The following is a 23,495-nucleotide window of genomic DNA, read 5'->3' on the forward strand; positions in this document are numbered from 1 at the left end:
CACATCTAGACTGTTTCTATAGTGTGTACTGGCCCTTAGGACTTGTTCACACCATTGGTGGTGCAGAAGCGCATGCAAGAACACACATTTTCCAGCACAGCAAAGAAATGCAATGCCCTTTGCAGATGTGCACAGTTAGGTGCAACACACTTTTAAAATAATATGCCTGCAGTATTTTTGCATGTTCCCACACATTAGGCAGGCCATTGAAATTAATGAGAAAAAGGAGAGAAGCGCCTCTAAGTGCAATAAGTCTTTTAATTCAAGTCTAAATGTAGAAACACTCACATGTGTGAAGTAATCATAAGCATAAAAACCGTGGTTAACAATAGTTAACGGTGGGGTGGTAACCCGGGTGAAGAGCCGTCATCTCTCTGCGATGTGGGGAGGTCAGCTCTCGGCTGGAACAGCGTGGTGGCTGGAGGGGGAACAGTGGTGAGGCCAGCCTTCATGCACGTCCTCCCTCAAAGCCGGATGGAACGCACGCTGGAACGTAGCGGCGGCGTGGCCGTGATGACGTCAGATCCCAGGGTGCACTGCGACGCGTTTCGGAGCATGCACTGGCCGTGGAAGGCGGAAGTGCACTCCTTTTTCAAGCAGGGGGAAGTGGATGAACAGGGGTGAATATATAGGGAACGTGAGTCTAATTGATCAATTAACCAATTAACCAGTGATTGACCATTGCTGTCAGGTGAATAGTGTAAAGTCATGGATGTTAACTGGGGGGTAAAAGGAAACCAAATGGAAAAAAGAGAGGATGTAATAAATAAGAAAACGGAAGACGAAAGAAAAAAAAAAAAAAAAAAAAAAAAAATTATGTTCTGGGAGATTAGTGGGGTAAAATGTTCACCTTGCAGCACTGGCACATCAATTATGTAACAGTAGTGAGCAGATATTTAGTGGTAATACAGCATGATTGCAAGATGATACAGCATGATTGCAAGATGATAAACATATTGGTAATAATACATGCAGATGACATTATAAAAAGTAAATTACATTGTAAAAAATTGTAAAAAATAGAATAAAATATAAATAATGAACAAAAGGTTATAAATAATAAACTAAAAATTGGATAAAAAAAAAAAAAAAAAAAAAAAAAATTAGATAAAAAATTCGATTAAAAAATTCGATTAAAAAATTCGATTAAAAAAAAAAAAAAAATTATAAAGAAAGGGGGGGGGGGGAAGTATCATTGTGAGTGTTGAGTGGCTGTGAATGGGAGATTGTAGTGTTTATAGTATAGTGTTAATGTCTAATTCCTCGTTGAGTCCGCCTGGGGACAATGTATCTAATGTAAATATCCAATAAGTTTCTTGTGAACAGAGTTTTTTGAAACGATCAGACTCAGAGAGATTGTTGTGTATGGATTCTAAGACCCATACTTGTAGGCCATCAGTGGATTTTTGGTGATATTCAAGGAAGTGGCGGGGGACGCTATGTTTGTCTTTACCATCTTCAATAAGACGTCTGTGCTCGCCAAACCTGGCGCGGAGGGGTCTGATGGTTCGTCCCACATATAGGAGGCCGCAAGGGCAGGATATACAATAGATCACATGATCAGTGGAGCAGTTGTAAAATTCTTTGAATGAATAGGTTTTTCCTTTTGTGGTGAAGTTTTTTTGTCCGTGTTTAACGAATTGGCAAGTTTTGCATAGCGCTTTGTTGCATCTATACATGCCGACAATGGGTATGAGGCAGATTGTGTTGAGTGTGTTGGTGGGTGGGTTGTATTTGCTGGGGGCAATCTTGTTTTTAAGGTTGATGGCTTTGCGGTAGGTGTATTTTGGTTTTTTATCTAAGATGTCTATTAAATGTGGATCCTGTAGTAGTATCGGCCAATGTCTATTGATGATAGACTCCATTTTGTGAAAGTTGTTGTGGAATTTGGTTATAAATCTGACCTGGTTGGGAGGCTCTGAGTTATTGTGTGTTTGGGGTCTACCCTTGTGGTAGAAGGAGTGGGCCTCATCTACTAGCTTGTGTGGGTAACCTTTGTCTAGGAATTTCTTTATTAGAATGTCACTCTGGAGATTGTAATCTGAATCTGTGGTGCAGTTTTGTCTGAGACGACAGAATTGTCCTTTAGGTATATTTTGGATCCATTTGGGGTGGTGGCAGCTGTTGAAGTGGAGGTATGAGTTGCCAGATACGGGTTTGAAGTGGTTTTTTGTTAATATTTGGAGATTGTCATGGTATAATTCGAGATCTAGGAATACAAGAGTATGTTTGTGGTGAGTGGAGGTGAAGGACAGTCCAAAAGGATTTGAATTGCAATGGGTTACGAACTGGTCTACGTGTGATATTGGTCCATCCCAGATGACGATAATGTCATCTATGTAACGGCCGTAAAAGATGATGTGGGCGGCAAAGGGATTGTTGTGCCATATGTGTTTGTCCTCCCAGAAACTCATAGTCAAGTTGGCATATGAGGGTGCAAAGTTGGCTCCCATGGCTGTACCTTGAGTTTGTAAGTAGAAATCGTGGTTGAATGTGAAGTAATTGTGTTTGAGGCAAAATGAGGTGGCGTCTACTATAAAGGAAGATTGTTTGGGGTTGAGTGATGGATCCAAGGATAGATAATGCTGGATGGCGGTGATGCCTACATCATGGGGTATCGAGGTGTATAGGGAGCAGACATCTAACGAGACCCAACAATAGTCGGGTTCCCAGGAGTATGTTTGGAGTAATTCTAGCAAGTGTCCGCTGTCCCGGATATATGAGTGTTGAGCCTGTGCAAGGGGTTGTAGGAAGTGGTCGATATATTGGGAGAAACCGCTGGTAATGCTCCCTGTGGCCGCTACGATTGGTCTTCCTGGTGGATTATTTGGATTTTTGTGTACTTTGGGGAGAAAGTAAAAATACGGGGTGTTGTAGAAGTCTTTAGATAGAAAAGAGGCTTCCTGCTTGGTGATGACACCATCAAGTAAGGCTGTGTTCGTTAGTAGTAGTGCGTCCTGTTTGAATTCGGGTAGTGGGTCTTTAGTTAATTTGGTATACGTGGATGTGTCTGAGAGGAGTCTGAGGGCTTCGTCTATGTAGTCAGTGGTATTAAGAAGTACAATGCCGCCGCCTTTATCGGCGGGCTTGATAATAATGTCCTTATTGTTTGATAAAGTGGTAATGGATTTTTTTACAGTGTTTGGTAGATTAGAGGCGGAATGGTGCTGGTTGGGATTGCACAATTTGATGAATTCCGAGTAGACTACTCTATAAAAACTTTCCAGGTAGGGGCCCTTAGAATGTGTGGGATTGAATACTGATTTGGGTCTGAGCGTAGTGTGTGCCACAGGTGGGGGGTATAAAAGTTGTGAAGTGAGTGTAAAATCTAAAGGTGGGCCATCATCAGGGTGAGACTCAGCAAATAATTGTTCTAATATGTCTAAGGCGTCTGAGTCAGATGGGGTTGAGGGGTTGATATTGTCTGTGTCAGGTGAAATGGCTGTAGGCTGAGTTTTTTTGGATTGAATGTGAAAGAATCTTTTTAAGGTGAGATTGCGTATAAATTTATTCAGGTCTTTGAATAGTGTGAATAAGTTGGGTGGGGAAGTTGGGGCAAAGTTTAGACCGTGATTGAGCAGAGAGATTTCAGTTTGTGATAGTTGATGGTTGGATAAGTTGAAGATTTTTACAGTTTGCGGTGTTTGTGTTTGGTGTGTGTTGCGGTGTTTATTTCGTCCCCCCCTACAGCCTCTGTGTGTTTTCTTTTTCCGTGGGGGGGATTTTGACCTAAAAAAGACGGTGAGGTGTTGGTGGGGGAGTGGTGAGCAGAAATGAGAGTGGGGTTAAGATGATTGTTCGAAATCGGAAGGCCAAGGGTGATGACAGTATGGGCATCGGTGGATGGGGATATGGGTTGAGGGGTGTTTGTGTGGGTGATGGGAATCTGAGTGCCATTAGGTGTGGTGTCACCAGTTATGGGTATAGGGGTGGTGATGGTCTGAGGTATATTTATAGGGTTTTTTTGTTGTTGGTTTGTGGAAGTGTTATTGGGAGGTGTTTTAGTGTTGGGGCGAGACTTGGGTGTGTCTTTATTGTGCAAGCTTTTGTGGTTGAAGTGATTGGTGTGTTGTGTGGGATATGATTTGGTGAATCGTGTTTGAATGAGAGGGGGGATGGGTTGTCGTGGTGTGGTATGTTGTTGTGGTGTTCTAGATGTGCGGGGGAGGACTAAATCCATGAGGGCGGGGATGCTGTGATTTTTCCAAGTGAAAACTCTATTGTGGTTATAGTCATCTAGATCTCTTTTAAATTTGGCAATTTTGTTTGATACTATGAGGTTCTCTTGATGTTTGGTGTTCTTTTTTAGAGTTTTTAGCCACTGTGTGGGTAATTTGTGTCCGCTGTCTAGGAATTCTTGTAACATGATTTGGATGTGATGTGTATGCTGTTGGAATTTGTTCTCTCTTTGGGAGATGATGACTTCTATCCACTTGGTGGTACAAAATTCAGAGAGATTTTGCCAATTTTTGTGGTTTGTAGGATCCAAGAAGGGGCAGGCCTTTAAGATTCTCAGGCCTCTAGGGGTAATCTTGTATGTAAGATATTGATTGAGGAAGAATTTGTCCCACCATTGGTGGTTGGCGATGGAAATGAGTCTTTCTAATTTTTTAAATTTGCCCCCAAAGAGATAACGTGTCTTCCTTGGTAATATGACAAGATCAGAAAATAAATCAGATGGAAAGAGGGTAAAGAAATTGTCTAGGATATCGTATCTGATTGCCTCAATATCATGGAGTAGCTCCATGATGAAGGTGAATAGATGGATAAGTATTCAGTGGTGTATGAGAGAGGGGAAGGAAAAAAAAAAAAAAAAAAAAAAAATCGATAAAAAAAATTCGATAAAAAAAAAAAAAAAAATTCGATTTTAAAAAAAAAAAAAAAAAAAAAAAAAAAAAAATTGAATTGTGTCAAAAATAGATTGTATCAAAATTGTTTGAGAGAAAAGAAAGGAGAGGAGAAAAAAAAAAAAAAAAAAAAAAGGGAAAGGAGAGAGTGGTTAATTGACAATTAGTTATGGAGTAGTGAATGAGTAAAATAGTGTTGGTAATACAATGAGTTAAAAAATATTAAATCATAATGATGGTCAAATTACAGAAAACGACCAAATAACTAAATACTACAAATAAATGTCTAGGTATACATGCATGTACACATATATGCACATTAAACACACATATGTTTGCCAACCTATGCACAGGCATGTACATGTGGAGGACTAAGTGAGTGGATGCTGCTGGTACTGCTACATGAGCACAAAATGATTCAGAAAAAATGAGGAAGGGTTGTAACAGCGCAAACACTGCAAAGTCCTGGGAAATGGTAGTATGGGTGATGGTGGTATTAGTGGCTACTGTATGAAGAGCGTAGGATTCCGTGTGGCACTGAGGGCAAGGCTTCCAAATAAGCTGTAGCAACTTCTGTAGATGAGAAAAAGGAGAGAAGCGCCTCTAAGTGCAATAAGTCTTTTAATTCAAGTCTAAATGTAGAAACACTCACATGTGTGAAGTAATCATAAGCATAAAAACCGTGGTTAACAATAGTTAACGGTGGGGTGGTAACCCGGGTGAAGAGCCGTCATCTCTCTGCGATGTGGGGAGGTCAGCTCTCGGCTGGAACAGCGTGGTGGCTGGAGGGGGAACAGTGGTGAGGCCAGCCTTCATGCACGTCCTCCCTCAAAGCCGGATGGAACGCACGCTGGAACGTAGCGGCGGCGTGGCCGTGATGACGTCAGATCCCAGGGTGCACTGCGACGCGTTTCGGAGCATGCACTGGCCGTGGAAGGCGGAAGTGCACTCCTTTTTCAAGCAGGGGGAAGTGGATGAACAGGGGTGAATATATAGGGAACGTGAGTCTAATTGATCAATTAACCAATTAACCAGTGATTGACCATTGCTGTCAGGTGAATAGTGTAAAGTCATGGATGTTAACTGGGGGGTAAAAGGAAACCAAATGGAAAAAAGAGAGGATGTAATAAATAAGAAAACGGAAGACGAAAGAAAAAAAAAAAAAAAAATTATGTTCTGGGAGATTAGTGGGGTAAAATGTTCACCTTGCAGCACTGGCACATCAATTATGTAACAGTAGTGAGCAGATATTTAGTGGTAATACAGCATGATTGCAAGATGATACAGCATGATTGCAAGATGATAAACATATTGGTAATAATACATGCAGATGACATTATAAAAAGTAAATTACATTGTAAAAAATTGTAAAAAATAGAATAAAATATAAATAATGAACAAAAGGTTATAAATAATAAACTAAAAATTGGATAAAAAAAAAAAAAAAAAAAAAAAAAATTCGATAAAAAATTTGATTAAAAAATTCGATTAAAAAATTCGATTAAAAAAAAAAAAAATTATAAAGAAAGGGGGGGGGGGGGGAAGTATCATTGTGAGTGTTGAGTGGCTGTGAATGGGAGATTGTAGTGTTTATAGTATAGTGTTAATGTCTAATTCCTCGTTGAGTCCGCCTGGGGACAATGTATCTAATGTAAATATCCAATAAGTTTCTTGTGAACAGAGTTTTTTGAAACGATCAGACTCAGAGAGATTGTTGTGTATGGATTCTAAGACCCATACTTGTAGGCCATCAGTGGATTTTTGGTGATATTCAAGGAAGTGGCGGGGGACGCTATGTTTGTCTTTACCATCTTCAATAAGACGTCTGTGCTCGCCAAACCTGGCGCGGAGGGGTCTGATGGTTCGTCCCACATATAGGAGGCCGCAAGGGCAGGATATACAATAGATCACATGATCAGTGGAGCAGTTGTAAAATTCTTTGAATGAATAGGTTTTTCCTTTTGTGGTGAAGTTTTTTTGTCCGTGTTTAACGAATTGGCAAGTTTTGCATAGCGCTTTGTTGCATCTATACATGCCGACAATGGGTATGAGGCAGATTGTGTTGAGTGTGTTGGTGGGTGGGTTGTATTTGCTGGGGGCAATCTTGTTTTTAAGGTTGATGGCTTTGCGGTAGGTGTATTTTGGTTTTTTATCTAAGATGTCTATTAAATGTGGATCCTGTAGTAGTATCGGCCAATGTCTATTGATGATAGACTCCATTTTGTGAAAGTTGTTGTGGAATTTGGTTATAAATCTGACCTGGTTGGGAGGCTCTGAGTTATTGTGTGTTTGGGGTCTACCCTTGTGGTAGAAGGAGTGGGCCTCATCTACTAGCTTGTGTGGGTAACCTTTGTCTAGGAATTTCTTTATTAGAATGTCACTCTGGAGATTGTAATCTGAATCTGTGGTGCAGTTTTGTCTGAGACGACAGAATTGTCCTTTAGGTATATTTTGGATCCATTTGGGGTGGTGGCAGCTGTTGAAGTGGAGGTATGAGTTGCCAGATACGGGTTTGAAGTGGTTTTTTGTTAATATTTGGAGATTGTCATGGTATAATTCGAGATCTAGGAATACAAGAGTATGTTTGTGGTGAGTGGAGGTGAAGGACAGTCCAAAAGGATTTGAATTGCAATGGGTTACGAACTGGTCTACGTGTGATATTGGTCCATCCCAGATGACGATAATGTCATCTATGTAACGGCCGTAAAAGATGATGTGGGCGGCAAAGGGATTGTTGTGCCATATGTGTTTGTCCTCCCAGAAACTCATAGTCAAGTTGGCATATGAGGGTGCAAAGTTGGCTCCCATGGCTGTACCTTGAGTTTGTAAGTAGAAATCGTGGTTGAATGTGAAGTAATTGTGTTTGAGGCAAAATGAGGTGGCGTCTACTATAAAGGAAGATTGTTTGGGGTTGAGTGATGGATCCAAGGATAGATAATGCTGGATGGCGGTGATGCCTACATCATGGGGTATCGAGGTGTATAGGGAGCAGACATCTAACGAGACCCAACAATAGTCGGGTTCCCAGGAGTATGTTTGGAGTAATTCTAGCAAGTGTCCGCTGTCCCGGATATATGAGTGTTGAGCCTGTGCAAGGGGTTGTAGGAAGTGGTCGATATATTGGGAGAAACCGCTGGTAATGCTCCCTGTGGCCGCTACGATTGGACTTCCTGGTGGATTATTTGGATTTTTGTGTACTTTGGGGAGAAAGTAAAAATACGGGGTGTTGTAGAAGTCTTTAGATAGAAAAGAGGCTTCCTGCTTGGTGATGACACCATCAAGTAAGGCTGTGTTCGTTAGTAGTAGTGCGTCCTGTTTGAATTCGGGTAGTGGGTCTTTAGTTAATTTGGTATACGTGGATGTGTCTGAGAGGAGTCTGAGGGCTTCGTCTATGTAGTCAGTGGTATTAAGAAGTACAATGCCGCCGCCTTTATCGGCGGGCTTGATAATAATGTCCTTATTGTTTGATAAAGTGGTAATGGATTTTTTTACAGTGTTTGGTAGATTAGAGGCGGAATGGTGCTGGTTGGGATTGCACAATTTGATGAATTCCGAGTAGACTACTCTATAAAAACTTTCCAGGTAGGGGCCCTTAGAATGTGTGGGATTGAATACTGATTTGGGTCTGAGCGTAGTGTGTGCCACAGGTGGGGGGTATAAAAGTTGTGAAGTGAGTGTAAAATCTAAAGGTGGGCCATCATCAGGGTGAGACTCAGCAAATAATTGTTCTAATATGTCTAAGGCGTCTGAGTCAGATGGGGTTGAGGGGTTGATATTGTCTGTGTCAGGTGAAATGGCTGTAGGCTGAGTTTTTTTGGATTGAATGTGAAAGAATCTTTTTAAGGTGAGATTGCGTATAAATTTATTCAGGTCTTTGAATAGTGTGAATAAGTTGGGTGGGGAAGTTGGGGCAAAGTTTAGACCGTGATTGAGCAGAGAGATTTCAGTTTGTGATAGTTGATGGTTGGATAAGTTGAAGATTTTTACAGTTTGCGGTGTTTGTGTTTGGTGTGTGTTGCGGTGTTTATTTCGTCCCCCCCTACAGCCTCTGTGTGTTTTCTTTTTCCGTGGGGGGGATTTTGACCTAAAAAAGACGGTGAGGTGTTGGTGGGGGAGTGGTGAGCAGAAATGAGAGTGGGGTTAAGATGATTGTTCGAAATCGGAAGGCCAAGGGTGATGACAGTATGGGCATCGGTGGATGGGGATATGGGTTGAGGGGTGTTTGTGTGGGTGATGGGAATCTGAGTGCCATTAGGTGTGGTGTCACCAGTTATGGGTATAGGGGTGGTGATGGTCTGAGGTATATTTATAGGGTTTTTTTGTTGTTGGTTTGTGGAAGTGTTATTGGGAGGTGTTTTAGTGTTGGGGCGAGACTTGGGTGTGTCTTTATTGTGCAAGCTTTTGTGGTTGAAGTGATTGGTGTGTTGTGTGGGATATGATTTGGTGAATCATGTTTGAATGAGAGGGGGGATGGGTTGTCGTGGTGTGGTATGTTGTTGTGGTGTTCTAGATGTGCGGGGGAGGACTAAATCCATGAGGGCGGGGATGCTGTGATTTTTCCAAGTGAAAACTCTATTGTGGTTATAGTCATCTAGATCTCTTTTAAATTTGGCAATTTTGTTTGATACTATGAGGTTCTCTTGATGTTTGGTGTTCTTTTTTAGAGTTTTTAGCCACTGTGTGGGTAATTTGTGTCCGCTGTCTAGGAATTCTTGTAACATGATTTGGATGTGATGTGTATGCTGTTGGAATTTGTTCTCTCTTTGGGAGATGATGACTTCTATCCACTTGGTGGTACAAAATTCAGAGAGATTTTGCCAATTTTTGTGGTTTGTAGGATCCAAGAAGGGGCAGGCCTTTAAGATTCTCAGGCCTCTAGGGGTAATCTTGTATGTAAGATATTGATTGAGGAAGAATTTGTCCCACCATTGGTGGTTGGCGATGGAAATGAGTCTTTCTAATTTTTTAAATTTGCCCCCAAAGAGATAACGTGTCTTCCTTGGTAATATGACAAGATCAGAAAATAAATCAGATGGAAAGAGGGTAAAGAAATTGTCTAGGATATCGTATCTGATTGCCTCAATATCATGGAGTAGCTCCATGATGAAGGTGAATAGATGGATAAGTATTCAGTGGTGTATGAGAGAGGGGAAGGAAAAAAAAAAAAAAAAAAAAAAAAAAAATCGATAAAAAAAATTCGATTAAAAAAAAAAAAAAAAAAAAAAATTCGATTTAAAAAAAAAAAAAAAAAAAAAAAATTGAATTGTGTCAAAAATAGATTGTATCAAAATTGTTTGAGAGAAAAGAAAGGAGAGGAGAAAAAAAAAAAAAAAAAAAAAAAGGGAAAGGAGAGAGTGGTTAATTGACAATTAGTTATGGAGTAGTGAATGAGTAAAATAGTGTTGGTAATACAATGAGTTAAAAAATATTAAATCATAATGATGGTCAAATTACAGAAAACGACCAAATAACTAAATACTACAAATAAATGTCTAGGTATACATGCATGTACACATATATGCACATTAAACACACATATGTTTGCCAACCTATGCACAGGCATGTACATGTGGAGGACTAAGTGAGTGGATGCTGCTGGTACTGCTACATGAGCACAAAATGATTCAGAAAAAATGAGGAAGGGTTGTAACAGCGCAAACACTGCAAAGTCCTGGGAAATGGTAGTATGGGTGATGGTGGTATTAGTGGCTACTGTATGAAGAGCGTAGGATTCCGTGTGGCACTGAGGGCAAGGCTTCCAAATAAGCTGTAGCAACTTCTGTAGATGAGAAAAAGGAGAGAAGCGCCTCTAAGTGTCTTTTAATTCAAGTCTAAATGTAGAAACACTCACATGTGTGAAGTAATCATAAGCATAAAAACCGTGGTTAACAATAGTTAACGGTGGGGTGGTAACCCGGGTGAAGAGCCGTCATCTCTCTGCGATGTGGGGAGGTCAGCTCTCGGCTGGAACAGCGTGGTGGCTGGAGGGGGAACAGTGGTGAGGCCAGCCTTCATGCACGTCCTCCCTCAAAGCCGGATGGAACGCACGCTGGAACGTAGCGGCGTTTTTAATCGAATTTTTTAATCAAATTTTTTAATCAAATTTTTTATCGAATTTTTTTTTTTTTTTTTTTTTTTTTTTTTTTTATCCAATTTTTAGTTTATTATTTATAACCTTTTGTTCATTATTTATATTTTATTCTATTTTTTACAATTTTTTACAATGTAATTTACTTTTTATAATGTCATCTGCATGTATTATTACCAATATGTTTATCATCTTGCAATCATGCTGTATCATCTTGCAATCATGCTGTATTACCACTAAATATCTGCTCACTACTGTTACATAATTGATGTGCCAGTGCTGCAAGGTGAACATTTTACCCCACTAATCTCCCAGAACATAATTTTTTTTTTTTTTTTTCTTTCGTCTTCCGTTTTCTTATTTATTACATCCTCTCTTTTTTCCATTTGGTTTCCTTTTACCCCCCAGTTAACATCCATGACTTTACACTATTCACCTGACAGCAATGGTCAATCACTGGTTAATTGGTTAATTGATCAATTAGACTCACGTTCCCTATATATTCACCCCTGTTCATCCACTTCCCCCTGCTTGAAAAAGGAGTGCACTTCCGCCTTCCACGGCCAGTGCATGCTCCGAAACGCGTTGCAGTGCACCCTGGGATCTGACGTCATCACGGCCACGCCGCCGCTACGTTCCAGCGTGCGTTCCATCCGGCTTTGAGGGAGGACGTGCATGAAGGCTGGCCTCACCACTGTTCCCCCTCCAGCCACCACGCTGTTCCAGCCGAGAGCTGACCTCCCCACATCGCAGAGAGATGACGGCTCTTCACCCGGGTTACCACCCCACCGTTAACTATTGTTAACCACGGTTTTTATGCTTATGATTACTTCACACATGTGAGTGTTTCTACATTTAGACTTGAATTAAAAGACTTATTGCACTTAGAGGCGCTTCTCTCCTTTTTCTCATCTACAGAAGTTGCTACAGCTTATTTGGAAGCCTTGCCCTCAGTGCCACACGGAATCCTACGCTCTTCATACAGTAGCCACTAATACCACCATCACCCATACTACCATTTCCCAGGACTTTGCAGTGTTTGCGCTGTTACAACCCTTCCTCATTTTTTCTGAATCATTGAAATTAATGAGCTGAGGAAAAAAAAAAAAAAGTAAAAAATGACCCATTCACACAGCTTTATTTATGAACAGTACAGTTTTATCATTTAGATTTCACAGGAATATGGTTGGGATTATGTCCATTAATAATGTTTTTACCATAAATATAATTTGGATATTTTCTCTGGCAGTGGGGGACTGTCAGGTATGCTGTACGGGGCCCCATGATATTTAACAGTGGCCCTGGGTGTATGCTTGTGTCTGTGCCACCTGTATAGTTAGGAAGAACCTTGAACCTCTGCTATGTATCTCAATGGATCTAGGAATTGGACATGTTTTCAATGGAAAATACAATTATTAGTAATGTTTCCCCAGCAAATGAGGATCAGCTCCTCCGTGGAGAACAGCGATCTCGCCATGTCCAGATGTGGTCTGGAATTCCACAAAAGAACAATTCACAAAACTAAAAAAAATAGACTTGCAAATTACCACTAAACTCTCCTAACTACACTCCCATCCACTCACACTTCCGGGTGTGTGCAAACGTCCTTCCACAAACGTCATGACGTATTTCCAGTATGACAGCTGTTCTAGCGCCTCCTCCAACCGCTATCTTGGCATTTATTTGTGCACCATAGCAATTTTACATGCGGCTCCATTGTGTATATGACATTCGTAAATATATGTTTGCAGTTCTATTGTAGATTTGGCATTGGTGAAGGTATGCTTGCAGCTATACTGTGTGTATATGAGATTGGCAAATATATATTTGCCAGTAAAGGCCCAAAGTCAACATAAATTGGGGGCCAATTTATTACTGTTAAGAGGATTGTAGAAAAAGAATAGATAGCTGCACATTGAACATGACCTATTCATTGGTACATAACATGGTCTTGTCATGCAATAGGGGGCTTTTGGTTTGTTATTTTGGAGATACTTGCACATGTGCGCTCTAACAAGGAAGATTTGGGCATATTATCTAGCTAGCAAAAATAAGTGTTAGGGCTGCTAGTACAATTCAGATACTTATATAGCGCTCTTAATTTACGCAGCGCTTTACATATAGATGTGGTAAATTCACATCAGTCCCTAACCCTCAAGGGGCGTACTAAGAGCCCTAACTTACATTCATACATATACTAGGGCCAGTTTTGACAGGATCCAATTAACCTACCAGCATGTCTTTAGAGTGTGGGAGGAAACCGGAGTACCCGGAGGAAACGGGCACAGGGAGAACATGCAACCTCCAGGCAGGAGGTGCCATGGCTGGGATTCGAACCAACAACCCTAGTACTGCCAGGTGGAAGTACTAACCATTTAGCCACTGTGCAACATACAATTAGAACATGAAATAATCCCCCCAAAAAATACATAGTACAAATGTTTATTGATCAAATACACATTCCACATTTATTTGGACAGCAACAAAAAGCTACATTCAATATCTTGGTGTGGAAAAAAAAAAAGCAGGATTGATGTTGCTAAAATAGAATGGTCCTGCTCATAAGAGCTTACAATCTAAAAGATTATACTTATAATGAACTGTGCTTTCACAGGTTACAGCAGGAAACCAACGGTTAATATCATTTGGGCTTATTCACAGAAGCTGCAGATCGAAATATCAATATAAAAATACATACATGCCAAAATATAAACACTTCCCCCTCACCAAATCCCCCACACATACATTTCTCACCATGTTTGTCTGAAAACTGCATTTCATTCTAAATAAAGCAAACTTGGAAGAGCAGAGCAATGGACATGTGTTAGGATTACAATGCAAAGGTAATAAACACAATCATTGTACAATAACACACAAACACCTTAGATGGAAGAACATGCAAAACATTTACAGCCCACATCAAAACACAGCATGAGTGTGGCCTGGGGGCAATTCACTACAATATCTCTTCCTCCCCCAAACCACCACAGACAAGGACATGCAGAAATAATTTGCCTATACAAGGCAAAAATCAGCCCCAACTGCATCTCCTTATATAAGGTAGGCCACACCCACCACAGTCATTCATTTGGTCAGAGAAAGTGTTTGCACCTGAATCCTCTTCCCACCTGCGTTAACCCTTGGTATACAGGCCCCACAAATCAGAGTCAGAAAGAAAGCCAAAGTGAAGTGTACTTGTATGGCATACAACAGAACATTGAACAGGAATGTGAAAGGGAACCCTATTGGCAATATTTCTTGGCCCTATGGGCACAATTCACTCCAGATTATTGCATGAGTTAAGGCAGTCAGGAAATCAAACATAAAAAGGCCTTACACCGCGGTCACATCAAAGCCGATTTAGAAATTGTGCGACGTACAGTGAAGATGCTGATTTCCTTGCGATTTGCAAGACATCTGACACAGATATCTATGCAAATCGTCACAAAAGTAGTACATGTACTACTTTAGAAATCAGTGTCGAAAACGTACCCATGTGACTGCTCTAATAGCAGACAATAGGGTGCGACTTGGCACACAATTTGCAATTCGCATGCCAAGTCGCATCCAGGGTGCACAATTTCAGGTGCGATTTGGGAATTGAAATTGTACCTGATATCCGATCTAATGAATGTGGATGTGAGTGTCTTAATGTAAGCGATTTGCTGCAGCACAATTTCAAAAGTAGTTCTCGTCTAACTTTTTCAGCATTTTGTAGCGATTTCACATATAGACTACAATAGAAATCGCAATGCAAAACACAATTGAAAACGCAATAGCTCATTGGTAAATCTACAGAAAACACGGTGAAATTGCCAACAAAAAGCACAATTTTAAATCACATCTAGTGTGAACCAAGCAGGCAATTCAACAAAGGAAATAAATCCTAGAAGGCATGCGGTATCTGCATGCTCAGATAAGGGTCTGTTATGGATTTGGGGGGGACAGGACTCCATGCCATTATTTATTTATTTTTTTAATCCATCTCTTTCGCTCACTCTTCTCATGGTTTAACAAACTTTCCCAAAGGATGTGGAGTGCAAACCAGCATTATCCAATCAATCATTAGTCCAGGCCTTTATCTCATCCCCTGGTTTGACATTCACATAAGGTGCTACTTTAAAGGTGTTTGAACAGACAAGGCCTCATTCTAATTCACATTCTAGGGATCATTTAAACAGAAAGCAAAGATACTGCCACCAGCACATGTATGTTAGGGTAGTCACACAGAGTTCATGCAAATTCATTGCTGTGGTTGGGATTCAAACCAACAACCCTAGCGTTGTGAGACAGCAGTGCTAACCACTAATCCACAGAGCTGATGAACACTAAACTTGCCTGTATTTCTATGGTGTGAATCAATCCTAGGTCCCTGGGCAAGGTCAGTGTAACTAGCCAGATATCTCAAATGCGACACAAATATTGTGCTATGTTGCCAATTCAGATGTATGTTGGTTCTATGTATCCCAATACCAAGGATTGCAATACTAATACAGGCGTACCTCGGTTTACCAACGCCTCGGTTAACGTAATTTTTGGTTTACGAATGAAAATCCATTGAAAATAATGCCTCGGTTTACACAATTGTTAATAATTTTTTTCGCAATACAAAGTGTATGTCGGCGCCGATTTTCAAATGCAAATGCCAGCCTTTTTTTTTTCTTCACTATAGTTCACAAGCTTAGAAGTAACTTTCCCCGAAGTTACAGAAAACTTTGTATCTTTAAATAAACTCAAAGTAAACATTGTTTCCTTTAGGGATATAAATTCCAAGAAAACTTTCTCTTTTAGCTGGGGGAAGTGACAGGTGAATTTCTGAGCTATAGTGAAGAAAAAAAAAGGGAGAATTACATTTAAAAACCAGCACCATAATAAATAAAAAATGGCATGGGGTCCCCCCTCCCATCCACACCAAGCCCTTCGGGTCTGGTATGGATATTAAGGGGTAACTCCACGCCAAAATTAAATAAAAAACAGCTTGGGGATCCCCCCAAAATCCATACCAGACCTTTATCCGAGCATGCAGCCCAGCAGGTCAGGAAAGGGGGGGGGATGAGCGAGTGCCCCCCCCTGAACCATACCAGGCCACATGCCCTCAACATGGGGGGGTGCTTTGGGGCAGGGGGGCTCCCCCCCAAAGCACCTTGTCCCCATGTTAATGGGGACAAGGGCCTCTTCTGTTAGTGGGATAATTGGTCGGCCATTCTTTGGGATTTTAGCCATTCTTTGGGATATTTTGTTTATCAGTAAAGTTGGAAATTTTTTTTTCCAAATTTACTGATAAAAAAAATGTGCCAAAATCCCGAAAAACAGCTGACCAATTAACCCACTAATGGCCCGAAAATCGTTCGATTTTTTTTTCGGCAGAAAAATCGGCCGATTTTAGACCCATCTATGGCCTGCTTTAGATGGGTCTAAAATCGTCCGAAAAAAAAATCGGCTGATTTTCGGGCTGTTAGTGGGTTAATTGTTCAGCCATTTTTGGGGATTTTGCCACTTTTTTTAATTGGTAAATTTGGATAAAAATCGTCTTATTTTGCAGATCGGCCAATTTAAGCTGCAATGATCGGCAAATTGGCTGATCTTTTAACAGATAAAAAATCTGCACATGAGCCATGACCTGCAAGAAAAAGAAGAAAAAGAAGAAGAAAATGAAAAAGAAGAATAAAAAAAAGAATAAGAAAAAGAAGAAAAAAAAATGCAGGCCATAGATGGGGCGAAAACTGACCATTTTTAAAAAAAAAAAAAAACGAAAAATCAGTTGTTCAATGGGCCGACGTTACCACCAATGGGTAAAAAAATTGTCCGATTTCCGCCCCGTCTATGGCCGGCAAATATAATAGCGAAGTAATTACTTCTGTCCCTGCAGAGAGCTACGCTATTATATTTGACATTAAAAAGTATAAAGGTTGCAACATTGTATCTATATGTATCCGAATAAAAACATCTATATCCGAAATGGATACAAATAGATACAATGTTGCAGTCTCTATACTTTTTAATGTCAAATATAATAGCGGAGCTCTCTGCAGGGACAGAAGGAATGTTTCAGCTGTCATCGGGGTTTCCCACTGACAGCTGAATTTTAAATTATTTCTGTGAATTAAATAAATAATTAAAAAAACAGTGTGGGTCCCCCCTCCTATCCATACCAAGCTCTTCAGGTCTGGTATGGATATTAAGGGGGAACTCCACGCCGAAATTAAAAAAAAAACACAGCGTGGGGACCCCCTCAATATCCATACCAGACCCTTATCCGAGCATGCAGCCCAGGAGGTCAGGAAAAGGGGGGGGACGAGCGAGCGCCCCCCCCTCTCCTGAACCATACCAGGCCACATGCCCTCAACATGGGGGGGTGCTTTGGGGCAGGGGGGACTCCCCCCCAAAGCACCTTGTCCCCATGTTGATGAGGACAAGGGCCTCTTCCCCACAACCCTGGCCGGTGGTTGTGGGGGACTGCGGGCGGGGAGCTTATCAGAATCTGCAAGCCCCCTTTAACAAGGGGGCCCCCCGATCCCGGCCCCCCCCCCACGTGAAGGAGTCTGCGGTACATGGTCCCGCTACTCCTTCACAAAAAAACAAAGTGTGGTGTAAAAAAACACAGTACAGGGTCTTTGACAAGTCCTTTATTAAAATAATGTCCCCCGAAGTAGATCCAACGTCAATCACGGCAGCGGCGGCAGTGGGGACCCGAAAAAAGAGAAAAAAAAAAGTTCCGTTCCCGTCGGAGGCTTCCAGCCTTCTGAAAAAAAGGCTAGCTGACATTTCTTAAAAGGTTTTGGGCGGGGCCAGCCGTGGACATCATCCGAGAAACCCCGCCCCAGTAACATCATTGATGTTACATGGGGCGGGGTTTCTCATATGATGTCCCCGGCTGGCTCCGCCCCTAACCTATTTAAGAACTGTCAGCTAGCCTTTTTTCCAGAAGGCTGGAAGCCTCCGACGGGAACGGAACTTTTTTTTGTCTCTTTTTTCGGGTCCCCGCCACCTCCGCTGCCGTGATTGACGTTGGATCTACTTCGGTAGAATGATAGGCTTTACCAAAAAGCTGTAATTTTGTTTCATCTGTCCACAGTACATTCTCACAAAAGGATTTTGGCTTCCTCAGGTAAGTTTTGGCAAACTCCAATCTGGCTTTTTTCATGTTTCTGTGTCAGCAGTGGAGTCCTCCTTGGTCTCCTACCATAGTGTTCTTTTCCATTCAGATTGTGACACATAATGCGAGCTGACACAGTTGTACCCTGTGCTTAAAGTTCAGCTTGAATTTGTCTGGAAGTCGAACAATCCTTCATTGCAATCTTTGATCATGTTTTTTCTTTCATCCATGTCCAGAGAGATTAGCTACAGTGCCATGGGCTGTAAACCTTTTGCCAATGTTGCACACAGTGGACACATGAACATTAAGATCTGTTCCTTGATACAGGTGAGTTTAATTACAAATTACAGAAGCATCACAAACTTGGAATACAATTATTTCTTACAATTTTGAGAAGGTGCCAATAATTTTGTCCAGTCCATTTGTGGAGTTTTGCATGGAATGTGTTAGATTTGGCTTTTTGTTTCTCCACATTTTTGTGTCATACCAATAATAGAAACAAACATGAGAATGCTGAAACTTTTGTAATTGCAATAATTTTCTGGGCAAAGTGGTGCATTATCTGACAGAAATGCAGGGGTGCCAATATTTTTGGCCATGACTGTAAATATTTCACAGCATTTACAGCATTTACAGCAGGTCAGAACTTTGACCCAAGCAACTCAAAGGTTTATGAGTCGTTATCTTTCTTTCAAATAGGCCTAGACTTGGGCCTTAGCTTCAGTTCCCTAAAGGTTTAAGACTTGGCTATTTTGGCTTTCACCAGGAAGAGGTGGAAATTTAAATATTGGTACCCATACACAGAGCACTAAATATTTTGTTATTTTTTTGAGAGAATATTATGTGTAGGTTCCAGGATTGCGGAGGATGGAGGTGGAATGAAATCATCAGTGCAGAGGAGAAGGAGAGAGCAACTGTGATAAAGGAGACCCCACTATAAGGGGAAGGAGCATGAGACCTATTGTCGGGTCAGAACATTAGGGGTGAGAGCATATGGAAATAGTTGTTGGGAAATAAATGTTGGGAGAGATGCATGTGGTGATAAGAAGTTAAAAGTGAAGAATATATAAACACACTAAGGAATTGAAGTCTTGTACAAATATAAGAATTATTGTGGAAATTTCATTTCATATAAACTTTTGGAACTTTATTTCATCACATTTGGGAATTTATTTGATCACGTTTGTTTGGGTATGTGCAACATATTTTACAATGGTATATGTGTGTTAGGATAACGCACTTTATATGTTAGATGGATTAATGCACTTTACAGTATACTGCGTGATACTGTCACATAGGCTTATTTATATTATTGTGGAACACAAGAAGTGTCAGCAGCATTAAGGACACTAGTCTATGAATTTACATGTTTTGGGTTTTTTTAACTAATAATTAACATATAGCACACATGCACTTTGGCTCATGGTCACTAGATAATTTTTTTGTTGTATTTACGATCATATAGCACCTGTATTAGAGTGAAACAAGTGGTAGCACTACACTCTCCTTTTTAGTGACTGTGCTGAAGTTTTTAGTGGTTTCATTGTCTGGTCTCCCAAAGAGAGTTGTTTGCTATGGGACATTACCTTAAAAGCAGTATACAGTACTTCATGGTCATAACCTATGGGGGGCATGGTTTCAGAGCTTTAGGCACTGTGTGCCACAGAATCAAATACTCTAAAAAAAAAAAAAAAAAAAAAAAAAAAAAAGAATGTGGAGGGAAATATGAAAAATCATTGATTTCCTCCTTACTTCCTTACTTTAAAAGTGTTGCCATCTAAACCATTGACCAGAGCAAAAACAAAAAGTATCGGATGAGTGGGTAAAGCCCATCCCATGAGACAAGTGGTTAACTGGACAGCAAACAAGACTTGTATCAGGCTATGATGAATAAAAAATTAATTTTATTCTGTTTAGCAAAATTATTAGCAGTAGCAATATTAAAGTGTGAAAGTGTGACGTCACCGACTCCTTATGACGTCAAAGCATTTCGCTTACGTACATGCATAGTCAGGAGAACGTGTAGGCAGCTCCATTGCTCCTTTTAAATGGTAGTTTGCCCCACCTTTTTCTACACATTGTTATTCTCTTAAAGAGGACATTATGTTTTTAGTACCTGACCAGGTAAATAGTTAGATGTCAGTCAAATCTGAATCATAAAGTAAAACATCAACTGGATATAGATCCCTCAATTATTTATGGCGTACATACTACGTACATCATCCCAATGGAGATCAATTTACTGTTCATATTTTAGAGACATATTCAAATAACAGATCTCATTCTCAAAAGAAGCAAGAAATATTGCATACAGCTTATTCTTCCAAAAATACCTGAAGATTCAGTTTGGTATTAAGGCCAAGTGGGGCCAATGATCTCAATTTGTAAATCCACCATTTTTCCTTTTTAAGCAACTCCGTATTGAAATCACCTCGTCTCTGAGATAGTTTAAGGGCAAAAATGCCCTTAATCTTCATCTCTTCCGGGCTACCTTGGTTGAATTTTTAAATTTTTAGCAAGTGGTTTTTCCTGATTCTTAGGGTTCCTATCTTTGATTTCTCGTAGATGTTCCCCTATCCTAACTTTTAGTTGTCTCTTGGTCTTGCCAATATAAATATCCTGTTCTTCCCAGATAAAGTGGTACTTAGACCACACCAGCACTTCATCCCCAAGGTGTCCTTAATATTCAATCTTGCAAGCGAGTGGGTGCTTTCATCCTTACCAGCTGATTAGGAGCTTTCTCTCTTCATGAGCTTGGCATTGTCAGAACTCTAAGCACTCATCTTCAGGCCACCTTTTCACTCAGAGCTTCAGAAATGCTGTTTATTTTGCCAATGGCATATAGGGCAGCTAGGCAGATGCCTCCAGTGGGGGTAAATGCTCATTTGACTAGATCCATCTCCACTTCATGAGCAACACATTCTAGAGTCTCTTTTAAGACCATTTGCAGAGAGGAAAAATAGTCATCATAGCACACCTATCTCAGACACTACAACATGGATCCCGGGACCCTTACTACAGTGGACTGTGGCAGAAAGATGATTCAGGTCTCCATGTATTGTGTTATTAAAGTTTGGCTTGTACAGCATCATCCTCCCTATCAGCTAGATAACTATTATTAATATGTTGCCAAGTAAGCACCAGCAACCTGAAAATTGTATTAAATTTTTCGTAATTTTTCATTTCCTCGGCAGTATAAGGACCCACCCTCAGTCCTGGTATAGTTGCTCAGAATACTGTGGGTCTCTGTATTTACAGATCTTGACTGGTCCTTTAGGTGGAGAAGTGGTGGAGCTCCCTCATTAGTATACTGCCATAAATGGGCACCAGGAAAGGAAAATTATAGTATTTATTTATTACAGGTACTTATATAGCGCCATCAATTTACGCAGTGCTTTACATACAGTATACTGCCATGGATGTACATTCACATCAGTCGCTAACCCTCAAGGAGCATACAATCTAAGGTCTCTAACTTACATTCATGCATACACATGCTAGGGCCAATTTAGACAGGATCCAATTGACCTACCAGCATGTCTTTGGAGTGTGGGAGAAAGCTGGAGCACTTGGAGAAAAACCATGCAGGCACAGAAACAGAATACAAACTCCAGGCAGGTGGTGTTGTGGTTGGGATTTGAACCAATTTGAACTAGTACTGATTTGAACTAGTTCTGCCAGGCAAAAGTGCTAAGCATTCAGCCAATGTGCTGCCCCATAGTGATTGATTGAATTTTCTGTTTTTGGTTTTGGTCTTCTGTGAACATTTTAAAGAACAGAAAGTACATTTTTATCAATGACCTGTACGATTTATAGAATAGAATACAATGTGAGAAGGGGCAGTGAAGCAGAACTGCAGAATTATGGTGTAGCACTGCAAGGCAGCAAGTAATACTTGTATTTGTAATGAGAAAATGTGGTTCCCCTATCCGTGGAAATATAAATTGACAAACTTACAATAGAAGCAAGAGACCAAATGGAGTCCAAGACCTTTTTTATCCCATACTAAGTTGTTTCTAACTGATTTAGCTTGAAATACCTTAAAATACCCTTTTTTATTATTAGAAATGTGCTTCCTGTGCTCTCACCCCAGTGGTCTATGCTAGCATAGATGGGTAACAAGCACACCCCTTATCAAATATATCCTTACAAACATTTGTAGCACTCAGAAAGGCAGGGGGCATGTCTAACTAGGCCTGCTAGTCTACGTAGTGCACTGGGCAGTGGGCCCAATTCTGGTGCATTTTTGGACTATGCAGTCAAATTTAGACACATTGCACAACCTATAACAGTAAAGGTGAGATTAAGACTGAAATGAAAATTAAGGTTGCTAGTACTATGCCTATCTGGGTTAATACAGTATATACACTGCTCAAAAAATTAAAGGAACACTCTTTAATCAGACAATAGCATCAAGTCAATTAAACTCCTGGGATACTGATCCTGTCAGTAAGTAGTAGAGGTTGTTAATCAGTTTCAGCTGCTTTGGTGTTAATGAAATTAACAAAAGGTGCACTATATGGGCAACAATGAGATGACCCCCAAAACAGGAATGGTTTTACAGGTGAAGGCCACTGTAATTTTTTTCCCTATCCATCTTTTCTGACAGTTTTTCACTAGTTTTGCATTTGAGTAGGGTAGCATGAGGCAATACCTGGACCCTAAAGAGGTTGCATAGGCAGTCCAACTCCTCCAGGACGGCACATCAATACGTGCCATTGCCAGAAAGTTTGCTGTGTCTCCCAGCACAGTCTCAAGAGCATGGAGGAGATTCCAGGAGACAGGCAGTTACTCTAGGAGAGCTGCACAGGGCTGTAGAAGGTCCTTAACCCATCAGCAGGACCGGTATCTGCTCCTTTGTGCAAGAAAGAGCAGAATTAGTACTTCCAGAGCCCTACAAAATGACCTCCAGCAGGCCACTGGTGTGAATGTCTCTGACCAAACAAGCAGAAAAAGACTTCAAGAGGGTGGCCTGAGGGCCCGAAGTCCTCTATTGGGCCCTGTGCTCACTGCCTAGCACCATAGCGCTCAGTTGGCATTTGCCATTGAACACCAGAATTGGCAGATCCACCACTGGTGCCCTATGCTTTTCATAGATGAGAGCAGGTGCTCCCTGAGCACATGTGACAGACATTAACCACTTGCCTACCAGGCACTTATACCCCCTTATTTACCAGGCCAATTTTCAGCTTTCAGCGCTGCCGCACTTTGCTTGACAATTGCGCGGTCATGCAACATTGTACTAATATGAAATTTTGATCATTTTTTTCTCACAAATAGAGATTTCTTTTGGTGGTATTTAATCGCCGCTGGGCACTTTACTTTTTGCGCTATAAATAAAAAAATTGCAAAAAATTTGAAAAAAAAAAAAAGTTTCTTTGTTTCTATTATAAAATTTTTCAAACAGGTATTTTTTCTCCTTCACTGATGTACGTTGATGAGGCAGCACTGATGGGCACTGATA

General features: G+C 40.7%; 2 protein-coding genes across 2 annotated transcripts in view; both read right to left on the reverse strand.

Moving 5' to 3' along the window:
• Window positions 1–1,185: 1,185 nt before the first annotated feature.
• Window positions 1,186–3,776, reverse strand: LOC149463216 (uncharacterized; the record flags this gene model as incomplete). Its single annotated transcript, XM_089675687.1, has 1 exon — window positions 1,186–3,776. A coding segment is annotated over one exon (2,541 nt), but the record flags the coding sequence as incomplete, so codon positions are not given.
• Window positions 3,777–6,387: 2,611 nt separating this feature from the next.
• The window catches only part of LOC149463217 (uncharacterized), a 71,413-nt gene continuing 54,305 nt past the window's right edge, over window positions 6,388–23,495 (reverse strand). The window contains exon 2 of the mRNA XM_089675688.1: window positions 6,388–8,369. Coding sequence (XP_089531814.1) covers window positions 6,438–8,369 — 1,932 coding nt within the window. The 3' untranslated portion in view covers window positions 6,388–6,437. The remainder of the gene's footprint in view (window positions 8,370–23,495) is intronic.

This window comes from Staurois parvus, unplaced genomic scaffold, assembly GCF_062004578.1.
Source record: "Staurois parvus isolate SC_StPar_1 unplaced genomic scaffold, SC_StPar_1.0 ptg000156l, whole genome shotgun sequence".
Lineage (NCBI taxonomy): Eukaryota > Metazoa > Chordata > Amphibia > Anura > Ranidae > Staurois > Staurois parvus.